We start from the raw sequence: 13,182 nt of genomic DNA, 5'->3' as shown, positions 1-13,182 counted from the left end.
AAAATCTGACCTGCTTTAAAAGATGCACAATAAAAAAACTTTCTGCCAATAATCCCTAGTCCTTAGAGTATGAATCATTGTGTATCAACTGTTAAATAAACCAAGAGCTTATAAATTAATTTATTTTCAGGGACATTAGTGCTGGATGGGACCATTACAGCTCTAAATTGCTTCATAAACTTTACTTAATAATGCAACAGATAAACCTACCTTCTATCTTCGCTACATATTTTTGAAGAAGAAGAACTGAATAAAAACTGGCATGTCTTGACTATCAGAGTACTAGTAAGAACTTATAACATTTAAGGCATCAAAGATTGTCTGATTTTCTAAGGAAACAGATTCTAGTTCTGCAAACACAGCATATGGCTATAACTCAATGACAGCAATTATCTGGTCTGCAGCTTTTGTGGTATGGGGATGGGGGCTGGAAGCCAGCTAGAGCTGAGCCAAAGAGACAGATTTATTTAAGATAAACTTTAACCCTAGCATGGAGAGAATAATACAATTTTGAATACAGAAAGGCCAAAACTGTGGGCTGAAAATGCATCTTCAAATCCAGGCAATATTTTATGGGCTCTAATTAATGTGAAATATAGCAGAAAATAGAGAGAGTGTGTGTGATTTGAGAAAAGCATTGCAATATTTTATTGTATGTTTTTTTCTGAAGCTGAGAAATAGCTCTATATAAGTAAGCAGTGCTTTGGTACAAAAGTAGGTATTTATCTCTCAAACATGCAGATACAGGTCTGTTAGGGACTGGGAAATGCAAGACAAGATCACAGGATGTAAGTGAAAAGTAACATTTTTATTGGCAATAAACCTCACTAAAACTAATTTTTATGAGCAATTTGGTGTATCAAACTGCAGTTAAATTCTATAAGTATGATTCTGCAGAAAGAGCATTGAAGGTTTCCTGGTTATTATGCATGAAGTATTTTTTATCAAATTTGTTTCACTTCATGTGTTAAAAAGACAAGGCAGAGGCTTCTTCTCAGCAATTTCACCATTTCCTTTCTCCCTCTGGAACTGGAATCATCCTTTTTGCTCATCCAGCATCACCAGTACTGAGACTTGTGCAGCTTGATCTGATGAGGTGATTCTCTGATAGTGGTGGCACAAGCCCACAGAAACCAGCTCACTCCTTCTTGTGGGTGACAGCACTCAGGAGGTGAACAAGAGAAATGAGCTAAAAACCATTGCCTTCAAACAAAGGTGAGCTTTGGGGTGTTTTTTCACAAGAAGGGACAATTAGGTCAATACAGCAAAATGCTATGGGTAGTGAACAGAGGCTATTTTTTATCCAGTTCTGACATCTTCCTCACTCTGCTGAGTAGATTATGTCCCAGAGCTCATGGGAAAACATTTTAATGAGAACTGGTAAGAAAATGAAAAATATTTTCCATCAACAAAAAACCACCAAAATACAAATATGTTTAAGGGCAAAATCTTATTTCTCATGGAATTAGTGTGATGTTTTAATATGTTTTTGTGGTTTTGGTTTTTGGTTTGGTTTTGGTTTATTGGGTTAATGTAACCCAAAGAAACAGTCTTTTTTTTTTATTTAGGAAAAGCAACTTTTTATTCATAAGAATTCACATTCCAAATATCTGTAATTACCTAAATTGAGTTTCTGTCTCCTGATTTTCTTCTGGTTTCTTCCCATCTTATTCCACACTGAATTCAGTTTTACTACAAAGCATTCACCTGCAGGGAGTTGTCTTTGTTACTGTGACTACGCTTTGCTTAGGAGATGTAGAACCAATGTCCTGAACCCAGATAAAAAAGGGAATTTTTAAGTACTGCATGATTCAGAAGAGCCATGTGCATGTCTCCTGTCCACAGCAGAGGGACATGTGGGTGAATGACCTTTCTCAACTTGTACCCTCCCTTTCAGGTAACAACCTGACGTTTCGGTGTGGGTGATTACCAACTAGACTCCTCAGATATACCCAGAGGAACCCTTCCTTTGCTACTTTAGAAAAATACTCAGATGAGTAAGTATGAAAAATGAGAATGAAATACACTTATTTTAAACCCTATTTCATGGAAGTTTACAAACAGTTGGTCTAACCTGCCCAGTACCTAGAAGATTAGCAATAACTCATTTTGAATTCGGGAATTATTATAAGTGATGGGCAGAAACCAGCATTAGCAAAAGTTGATCTTTTTTCTCTGTATAAACAAGACCAGATGGGCTCAGGTGGAATGCTTTTAAGTTGCTGTAGTTTCCCCACAAGCACACCTGTAATTGATGAGGAAATTACCCCATCCTTCAGAATTGCCTGGCATTTACTACTGCAATAAGCTGTACTTAGGAAAGAAACATTACTTCAAACTTTTGTATTTTCTAAGGTACACCCCATGATGCAGCCCAGGTTATAAATGTGGACAGAAAAAACCTATAAAGCCATTATAAATGTAATATACATAAGATCAAATTTGAAGGGAATAGATTCTGATTTTGTTATTTTATCAAATTCCCAGGGACTGAAGCTGTCTGGAAAGTATTGCAGAAAAATTTCACAGTATTAATTGATTGAAAAATAAAATAGCAAATGGAATTCTGTATAAAAAAATTTACAAAGCAGTGTACATGAGAAAAAAACCCCTTAACTATGCAGACACAATGATAGGCTCTAAATTAGCTATTACCATCCAGGAAAGAGATATGGAAGTCTTTGTGGATAGTTTCCTGAAAACATCATCTGCATGCTCAGAGGAAAATTATGTTTTAGTAATGATTAGGAAAAAAATTAGTTAATCAGAAACCAATTTTACACCTGAAAAAATGTGTTCTATTTAATGTGTCCTGTTTTTCAGAAAGACATAAGAGGCAGCAGAAAGAATAGTGGCCAGGAGGATTGATATGTAGTATAGACTATAAGATATGGGAAGACAGAAAGAGGTGACTGAAAGGTGACATTATAACAGTATATAAAGCTATGAATGATATTACAAGGTAAACATTTTTTTTTTATTATTACTACCTTTCAGAATTTCCAGGAAAAGGTCAATACAAAGTAAGATTTAAATCAAACCAAATAAACTGCTTTCTTAGTATGGGGTTATAGAGTAATTTGCATAGGATGGTGCTGGACATGGAAGTAAATATAAGGCAACAACACTGTAGGCAACTCTTCAACACAAAGACCCCTAGAAAATCTTTAGTTTAAAAGACCCAAAGCCCTGACTGTCAGGAGGTCAGAGGACTCAGCAAGAAATAACCTCCTCGAAGTCCCTTAAAGTTTAAAGGAAAAGCTGCTCAGCTCCCCTATTCTTTCCTAATAAACCTCTATCAGCTAATGTTACACATAAAATACTGTTAAAAATGGACATTGAGTCTAACTTAATAAGGCAGTTCTTAATTATATCAGAGTTACCACATTTTTCTCAGGTTGAAAAAACTCCCTGACTGATACCAGCACTATTTAAATTATAATCAGGATTTTTCCCATTCCACAACAACCTCTCCTTTCATGGTCATGGTGTCTTATAGTATCCCATTAATTTCCTCAGGTCATTAGGTTTGTAAAGAATGATGTTAACATGCATCACAGTAGAAAGGAGTAGGCCTGGTGGATGAACACATTCAAAGCCAGATGCATTGTACTACAGTTTTTCCAGTATCAAAATAAAACTCTTAATGAGAAGTATTATTAAAAATAATTAACTGTTCTCTGTACCCCAGAATTTAAATGAATGAAAAATAGTAAGAATGAAAATAGGAGGAAAAAATCTTGCAAAATGGAAGAAATTGCTGTAAAGCGATTTCCTGAAAAGGAGTTCTGCTAGTGAAAGAAAACTGTATCTTCTTTTTGTGTGATGTTTTTCTATTCAGTACTGCTGATATGACTACAAAAGGTCACATGAGACCATGCCAAAGGGTGGAGTGCAAAAAGTTCTACATAGATGATTTGCATTTTATTCATTTTTTATTGCTGAGCACTTCACAAAAGACAGCCTTGTCCCAGAGTTTACAGTCTAAGGGATCTATTTGACAGATGTGTGAGCTACAGCATTTCATAAGGCAGGAAAGGACTAAGAAAGTACATGGTGGTGACTCAACTGGTTTTGCCACCATTTATTTTTTGCTGAAGCATTTCCAGTGGCCACACAGTGAGAGCTGCAATGAAAATTGTATTTGAAGCAAGAGTAATCTGAATGAAGGAGTCTCCCTTTGGGATGGATCTCTGTACCCAGATGGTTGTGCCATAGGGAGCCATTGTGGCACAGACATTTGCCTGCTCTGAAAGGATTCATTAGGAGCCTTGGCACACAGGCCAGGGGCACGGTGCTGTCTGTTTTAAAGCTGTCACTGCCTCTGTGCACCTGGAACCTGCTAGGAAGGGGTGGTGGTGGATCTTTATTTTTGTGTCTTTTGATAGTGAAATTGTCATTCTTTCCTCCTCTTTGTGCTCCTAATTGTTACAACCAATCCTTGACAATTGGCACAGCCCTTACATTCCCTCTTTTTTACTCAAGACCTCCCTCAAAAAGTTACACGTCTCCAGACACATAATGACATGCCTTTTAAATAGATGGTGTAGCTGGAATTTGCATTTTGGATGCAAGAACATATAAATAAGAGTCAAAGTTGCTACTTCAGCATGTGGATATTTATCTACTACATATGTAACACAAACTCTGTCCACAGTGCAAGGTATCTGTCTCCTCCATATCCTGCTTTTCCTCTGGGATTTCCATAAGATGAATGCCTCTGGTATCTTCTCTGCAGTTTTATTTCAGCCTTCATCTCTTCTTTAGAGTAAATCTTCTCATATTATTCAAGTTCCTGCAGGGTCTTTTCATACAGGCATTTTGTTCAAGCACAAGACTATCTGATCAAGAAAATAGCCAAGGGTTTCCAAACCTTGCCAGAGGGGAAAAAAAAAATCACATTCATGCATCTTCTGCAGCAAGAGTCATTCATGTGCTGCAGCAGATAGTCAGCCTCAGCTGATTCTCTACAGAGTGAGTCTTCTCTCTAGTGGTGGCCTCCAGCCAAGGCCAACATGAGCTGTTTGTGCCCAAAGGCAGAGCAAGCCTTCACCACGGACTCCCCAGACAGACCCCCTCTAGTCTATCACTTCCATGCAACTGATGCACTCAACAAAACTTCTTTCACCAATTTCTTAATTTCTCTGGTATTTCATTGTGGAATTCTGAGATGTGCCCCTCATTCCCTCAATCACCAACCACAACTTTCCTAATCTGCCTGAGGGGAACTAAGAGAATCCTGGGACCTCAGCTCAGAAATGGCTTCAGTGCAGCACCTCCCCAGCTGCCATCGGGAAAACACACAGGCTCTTCCTTCTGGTCTCCTCTTGCTTGGCAGGCCACAGCTAAACTGGTCTGTGTGGCAAGGCTGGGCTGGGAGTGTGTGCTGCAGGGATGGCCTCTGTCACAAAACACCACAAGCTCCCAAAAGGAGCCAGTTTCATCCTGTTCCAAAACAGACCCATCACTGCCCAAATCTGGGGCCATCAGTGATGCTTGGTGGCACCTTTGTACTGCTCAGGAGGAGGAGGGAGAAAAGTAATGGAAGAAGGAGTGAAGTTGAGCCTGGTAAGAGGTGTGTGTAGGGGGTGTTTATAGTTTTGTCTTTGTTTCTTACCATTCTATTCTATTCTATCCCTTACTGGCAATAAATTAAATAACCTTTACTCAATTTGAGTCTGTTTTGCCTGTGATAGTAACTGGTGAGTGATCTCCTCAGCTTTACCATGACCCTTCAGCTTTTTCAGCTTATTTTTCACCCCCTTCCTTTTAGGAGTGGGAGAGCAGCTTCATAGGGACCTGGCAATCAGACCAGAGCAGTAGAGAGTCTAAAATCTTATCTCACCTTTCCTCCCCTCCAGCCTTAAGCCTGATTACATCCCTGTTGCCTTTCCTGTTCCAGTTCTTCTGTAAGATAAACATTGTGATCAATCACTTCATCATCTGCCATTCACTTCTCAAAACTTACTGAAATGGGATTTTCCCCCCTTGATACTGCAATTCTTTATTTTTTTCCCCCTTGTGTCTTTTAAACAAAATTTCTATAGTATAGCCTCATCCCCCTTCTTTCCTCTGCTTTCCACAGCTGCCAAAATGATCCTGAGCAGTCTGGGCAAGAGAGGGTCAAGTGGAGGACAGGATTATTTCCAGGAATAGCACTGAGTGATACCATTACAGGAATACTGGGTTCATCTCTGACAGTGAACATTAGAAACCAAAGCTAGAAAAATGCAGGTTTTAACAAATGGGAGTAGATATCAACTTGAACAACTTACCCTGGGAAGTGATGGATTTCCTGTCTCTTGAAGTCTTTAAATCAAGATTGGATGTTTCTCTAAAATACATTGTCCAACTCCAAGAGAAATTACAGATTTGATGTAGGAACCACTGGGTGAGACTCTTGGTCACATCAGGTTAGACCACTGTATGTTCCTTATGCATTCTCAAATTAAATTTAAATTAACATGCTACCATTGTGTTTGAAAAAGACCAAAGCATATGCCTCAGCTCAGTTAGCAGGCAGTACCTTGCTGATCACTATCATGGATATAGGTCTAAAATCTTAACATCTAATACTTATTTTGCATGAATTCACATGCATATGTGCCAGCAAAATAACTAAATGTTTTTCCAAGTTCACTTGCTCCTGGTGGCGAAGAACCAGCCAGCCACGGAAATATCATCTCATTTTCATTGCTTTTTATCTGGGTTTACAAAGTCAAAAAGTTAAATGATGAAGAATGGAGGAAAAGGGGAACCAAATTTTGGGAAGAATTTAGGGAGACAAAGGAGGCAAAGAAAGGAAGAAGAAAAGAAAATCAAATAAGAGCAAAAGCAGAGGTCACAAAAAGAGGGGTAAATAATGTGAAGAACAAGCCTGCTGTTTCAGAGAGAAGACTGGAAAACGTGAAGGGAAAGTAAACAGAAGTAGAAGATTTACTGAAACATAAAGGAATGAGTATTCTGAAATGCAGGTTAAGTCTGTTTGCCATTGATCTGCAAAGAAATCTTTCAAAAAGTAATTCATTTACAGGAATTTCACCCTCTCCCAAACACATGCAGACACAGAGTCGTGCGCACAGCTGGACACATCCACACCGATAAGTCTGTCTGTCTATACATCTCTGCTTTCAATGTTCTCTGCTTACTCTCCCATGTGGTAGATGCTAGGAGCCTACAATCATTCTTCACAAATCACTGTCACCCTCTGCAGCAAATAGAGGGGTTGTATTTCACCCTGCAACAGAAGAGTTTGAGGACACAAGGTGCAGTAAAAAACTAAGAAAGTAAACTTAAGTGAAAGGAGGCAAAACTCTGATCTTGGAGCAAATGTGTGTGTTTCAAAGGTGATCCATAAAGTTCACCTTAAAAAATCAATATTCTTTCATATTGCCAATTAACATTTTAAAATTATGCTATTGCAACTCCAGTCATTCCCTGTGACTGACAGAAATATCTTGTAAAGCCACATGTGAAGCTAGAAGCTCCCTCCTCTGACATACAGCTATTGTTGGATGACTTCATTACCTATCATTTATTATAAATATCTTTTAATTATTAACTGCAATAGACCCAGACTTCTAGCAGCTCCTCTGGGAAACTTCCAAGGCTTGAAGAGAAAAATTCAAAGGCACCAGAAAAAGACTAGACAGTAAAAGAGCTCAATTTTTTTTTCTTTCCACTTAAAAATATCAAGAAATAAAAAAAAAAAATCGCGAAAAGGAGGTGGCGTAGGAGCAGTGAAGTTTTCCTTTCCATTCGCTCACCCTCCCTTTAGCACGAGTGCCACAGCGCTGAGCGCTCCCTCGCTCTCTCCATCCTCTGCCGCAAAGCGCGGCCGGCAGCGCGGAGCGGTCCCGCGGCTCCCGGCGGAGCGGAGCGGAGCGGAGCGGAGCGGAGCGCCCCCGCGGGGAGGGGGACTCGCCTGCCCCGCACCGCAGCCGCTCAGCGCACGCACACCCGCCCGGCCACCTTCATTAATAATAGCGGGTACTTAATAGCAGCAGCCCCAGTGATGGGCTGCGGAGGACGAGCCTCCCGCGCCCAGCCCAGGGCACTGTCCTTGCCGGCCCGACTCCCGCCGCACAAAGTTCAGCGATGCTGCGCGCCCGCGGATGGGCGAGCGGCACGAAAAAGGCGGGGTGAGGGCGGCGAATAAGAATAAAAAGAAAAAAAAACCAAAAACACCAGCACCAACAAAAAAAAAAAAGCACCCCAAAAATTAAAAATAAAGGCGAACGCCGCTCCTGCGTCCGGCGCGGGCGGCTCCGCGGCTCGGGGCGGAGCGGGGCGCGCTCGGCGGCGGCGGCTCCCGCCCGCGGCGGTGCGGGCGGCGGGGGGGGCGCACGGCGCATGTCCGCCCGCGCCGCGCCGCGCCTCCGCCAGACGCTGCCCCCCGCCGCCAAACTCACCACCATCTTCTGCATGTGCAACATTTGCAGCCGGACACACTCCGCTCCCCGGCGATGGAGACTGCGGGAAAAATCGGCCGCGGCGGCATGGCTTGCTGAAGCGGCAGCCGGGAGAGAGGCAGGGCGCGAGCGGGAGAGGATAGCGAACGAATTCTAAAACCAAACCACCAGAAAAAAAAAAAAGAAAAGAGAAAAAAAAAAGAAAAAGGAGGAAACCTCTCTTTTTCTCCCCTTTTTTTAATTTTTTTTTTTTAATTTATTCCTGGTATTGTGTGTATCCTCCTCGCCCTCGATGCCTCTTTAAGCAGCATCCAGCGAGCGAGCGGGAGAAGGCGAGACAGAGAGGCAGAAGAGAAGATGAGGATAATTTGCAGACAGCTTGTCTTGTTGTTTTCTGGCTTTTGGGGACTAGCAATGGGAGCTTTTCCTAGCAGCGTGCAAATAGGTAAGCGCTGCATTGGGCTGCGTGCGTGTGTCCAGGGGTTCAGTCCTTTGCGAAGTGAGTTGGAAAGGTGGCTCTGAAGGCAGTTTTTGCAGATATCTCCTCCAGCACCATCCCATTTCCGTGCCTGCACGAATCATCCTCGTGTTTCTGTGTATGTGCCTCCGTGTGTCTGTGTGTGTGTAAATATTTCTACGTGCGTTCGCGTGCGGGAAGGAGGATGCTTATCTTGTGCAGAACTCCTTCCAGCCCCGGGGGTGCGGCGTCGGCAGGGCAGGAAGGGGTTCGGGGCTGATGCCCCTTGGCTGATTTAGCCCCCTCCGACTGCCCTTGCTCTTGCCTGACTCTCGAAGGAATGGCGAGTCCTGAGCACCGGAGGTTGCGGTAGCCGGCAGGGATGGGGGGGGGCAAAAGGCTACACCGTCCTTCGTTCCTCTCTGTAGTTGGAAACTTTAGGGTTTTGTAAGTGTGTCCCTCTAGTCCTGTGCCCCATCCTCACCCCTTTCCCATCGCCTCCTGCTTCCCTCCTTTCGGACGTGTTTGGGATGGGACGCAGCTATCTGAATTCTTTCCAGCCCAGCTCCATCACTGCATCATTTCTTGTGGACTTGTAAAGATGCTGCTAATAAGGCTGAGCTGCTCCCTGCCTGCACATGGCTGCAGAGGAGCAAAGTTCATTATCTTCCTCTTCAGTGCAGATTATCCTACGCCGAGTTGGTATTCCCTTTTTTTAATCTAGAAAGCACCGTTCCGCTTAATCAGCCCGCCACTTAATGTGAGAGGCTGTTGAGCAGCTGATTTACCAGTGTGTTCAGTATCAGGGAGATGGAGGCTAAACACTTTAAAAGGTCACTGTAATCATGACAAATCTGGGTATTTATGTATGAAAGGCTGAAAACCGAGAAGTCAGAAAAGAAGCATGAATGCATCAGGGAGGTTAAAATCGATTGAGGACGGTGATTTAAAGGCAGTGGTTGTGATTATGAATACGATTAGTTCCTTATCCATTAAAGTCTTAGGACTTGCCTTACTGTGCAGCTTTGGAAGAGACAGTTGCTCGGTTTTACAAGACAGTAAGTGGCTTGCAAATGATTTACCCAGCTGCTTTTGCTTTTTGCCCTTTTTTTTTCTGTTTTTTGTAGGTGGTCTCTTCATCAGGAACACAGATCAGGAATACACTGCTTTTCGATTAGCAATCTTTCTTCATAACACCAGCCCCAATGCATCCGAAGCACCTTTTAATTTGGTTCCTCATGTAGACAACATTGAAACAGCCAACAGCTTCGCTGTAACAAATGCCTGTAAGTAAACATGCCACTGATCCGACCACCTTACGCATAAATTGCAGTGGAAAGAACAGGAAAACACATAGTTATCTTGCATTGTAAATATATCTGGAAGTCTGTCTTCGGTACAGATAGCCTTTGCAGAAGAGCAAAAGGGGCAGCAGTCCTCGTTAGTTCCTTAGTGGAGCAAAATCCCCTCTCCTGCCTTCTGCTGACTAGCCTGATGTGACATTTACTTCAGTCAAAAGTAAACTGCAGTATTATTGTAGTTTCTTGCTTCTTTGTTTCTATGGAGATGAATTTTGTTGTTGTAAAGAAAAATTGTAAATGTGTCAATAAGTGCATAAACCCCACACTTTTGTTTGCTTCTGTGCATGTTGTGCCTTGCATGTATTTGAAAATATATGATGATGTTTGTGCTCCCAAATGCTTTTCTAATGGCTGGAAAGGAGACAGGGAAGCAGTGGTGTGCAGGATAATATATCTGAGTTGCTTGATGCTGCAGTTGATCTGGTGATGTCACTTGAGGCAGCCCTGCTCTTATATTCTAGGTTGTAAATGTCTCTTAGCATTTCGTAATGCATACATCCTGTGGATATGTCTCTATGCATCCATACATTGGTGCCAAATCAAGTTAGTATCTGAGCTACTTGATTTCACAGACCACCTCAACTGCAACAAATATTCTCGTCCTACTATATATTTTATAAACACACACACACCCACATACACACAGATGCACATACACAATGAGAGGAAGACAGAGCAAGAAATGCCCTTAACAAATGAGGTAACATTTATTTTCTTTAATTTCTCTTTTGATAAAAGTGATGTATAATTAGCTGAACTTGCTACATTTCAGTCACCCCAGGATCCTTACCCATGGTTAAAACATGTACTAGATATGCCTAATCTCTGAGATGGGCAAAGCATTATTTCTATTTATTTTCCTGTGTGTCTGGCTTCTTAAAAGGAATTCATGTTATTATGTAAGACAGTGGTGTACAGTGGGGCAGAGCTGAAGACTGTAGTAGCGTTACTACTTTGATGTTCATATTTCAGGACTCTATAGGTTTTCCTCTGTAGCTCTTAAGTTTTCCAATCCCTCCTCTCCATTCAAGAGTGAATTGCCTCTGGAAGTAGATGCTCTAAGCGACATTGCTGAGCGAGTTTAAAATAGAACCATACTGGAGAATGTCTTAGTGTTCATCGTGCCTTTAAAATATGTGCTGTGTTTCTCTTCACTTTCTCACTGCCATCTCTGTGGCACTTTTTAATATGTAAACATACAATATGCTGTGCAGTTCTCATGAATAATTTATTGCATGATTACTAAATTTATTTGTCCAAGTCTTTGCTACTTCAAGTTTCAGATGACCTTGCCACCTTGTTTAAGAGGAAAAGCTTCTGAGCTGCCAAAATGGCTCCATTCATTTTATGTAGGAAAGGGTGATGTCCCATAAAGCGCGAATTCTATATTATGCAATGTATTAGTTGTATTTAGTGTGGAAATCAGTATCAAATTCCATAAGGCAAAAACATTTCAAAAGGTGCTTTGAAACTGGAAGGAATCACGTCTGTGCAGGTGTAGTACATTGAGAAAATACTACAGTTCATGTCAACTTTTGCAAGCACTGATATTTATTCCATGTAGACCAATGACACACTAGTGTTTTTAAACTTAAATTTTTAGCAAATGGGATGGGACTAAAATTTTTGTGTACTAAAATCAGTAATTTTAAGTTAAGTCAATTATTCTAGATTCTGCCTACGCGTCTAGTTTTGTCAATTTCTCAAGCTATTGCTACATTTTGGATTAAGGATCTTGCTTAGTCTTTCCATTTGAATGTTAGTGCATTTATTCTGATTTGCACACATTTAAAATTGTCTAAAATTGGACCACTTTACTGTGTAAAACTAAACACCTTTAATTCAAAAAAGTGTTTGGCCAAACCTTTGCTCATTTACACTATTTGCAGCAGATTCTTCTCTCATTCCAACCACCTTATGCTATTTTTGCCTTATATTTAACTGAGGAACACCTCTCCCATTATGTTTGCTGTCATTTATAGAAATAGTGATTCATAACCTGATCCTTTTTTTTCCCTCTTTAAGCTGAACCCAGTTTCGGTTCCAAAGTATTTAATAGCTTTAGAAATGATGAATCCTTGTAGTATGGGGATGAGGCAGAGAAGAAAGGGAAAATTAAATTTGTATGCTTATGTGTGTGTATGCTCATAAAATTCTGTACATCTGTATTAAATAGAAGTAATCCTAAAGGCCTTATTTACGTTTCTACTTGCCACTTAAACGCACATGTATTTTTGCATTAGTCCAAGTTTGCATTTATTTCATGTTTTGCAGTCTTGTGCCAATAATCTGACTACTTCTTTTTAAAAACATTTTATTACTGAAGAATATATTTTAAACAGCATATTCTCCTAATGAAATGTAGGCAAACCAACTGACAACTGAATGAACATATCTCATGTTCCTTAAGCTAAATGTGAGCAGAGTCCTGCAAAAATCAATTGTCTGATAGCTGGAGGACACTGGCTTCTATGTGATTGAATTTCCTGGCTTGACAGAGGCTTCTAAAGTGCAGATGTGTGAGTTTTTCTAACCTAATTAAAGAAACCCCCACCATCAGCTCTGAATTAAGTGATTTCATGGTAATATGAATTGAAAACTCTTTGCTGAACCGCTGTGAAACAGTGGGTTTGGACCTTGCTGTTTGCATAGGAATTACTCAGAGCACATGTCCCCAAACATACAGTACAAAAGCCTGAGAGCTGCTGGACCGAGATGAATATTCATGTGAGTTCAAGCATAAAGCTCTGAGACATTACCAGTTTCCTCTATTTCTGTTTCCATTTGCTGCAGAGGTTGCTTGTGAAGATTCAGGGCCTGACCCTTTGCATGTGTCAGAGACAGTAGACAGATTATTTCAAAGGAGTATGGATGGCATACTAGCAGGTAACTCACTGCAACACTGGATAAACTTTAATGGTTTTTTTTGTTTTCACTAGGTTAAAAACATCCA

General features: G+C 41.0%; 1 protein-coding gene across 8 annotated transcripts in view; it reads left to right on the top strand.

Annotated features, from left to right (window-relative positions):
- The first annotated feature begins 8,382 nt into the window (after positions 1 to 8,382).
- Positions 8,383 to 13,182, top strand: part of GRIA4 (glutamate ionotropic receptor AMPA type subunit 4) — a 215,581-nt gene continuing 210,781 nt past the window's right edge. For 4 of the 8 annotated variants that reach the window (XR_004981264.2, XM_036394079.2, XM_036393904.1 and 1 more), the window contains exons 1-2: positions 8,384 to 8,856; positions 9,996 to 10,154. Coding sequence is in view for 7 of the 8 variants with exons in the window: in XM_036394079.2 (XP_036249972.1) it covers positions 8,769 to 8,856; positions 9,996 to 10,154 (247 nt within the window). In the remaining variant the exon portion in view is untranslated. Of the gene's footprint in view, positions 8,857 to 9,995; positions 10,155 to 13,182 lie in introns of all 8 variants that reach the window. The other 4 variants (XM_036393993.1, XM_036393816.1, XM_036393727.1 and 1 more) reach the window with 4 other exon arrangements.

The sequence above is a fragment of the Molothrus ater genome, chromosome 2 (assembly GCF_012460135.2).
Source record: "Molothrus ater isolate BHLD 08-10-18 breed brown headed cowbird chromosome 2, BPBGC_Mater_1.1, whole genome shotgun sequence".
In the NCBI taxonomy this organism is placed as follows: Eukaryota; Metazoa; Chordata; class Aves; order Passeriformes; family Icteridae; genus Molothrus; species Molothrus ater.
The sequence above is the reverse complement of the archived record's forward strand: the minus strand, read 5'-3'. Positions and strand labels throughout refer to the sequence as shown.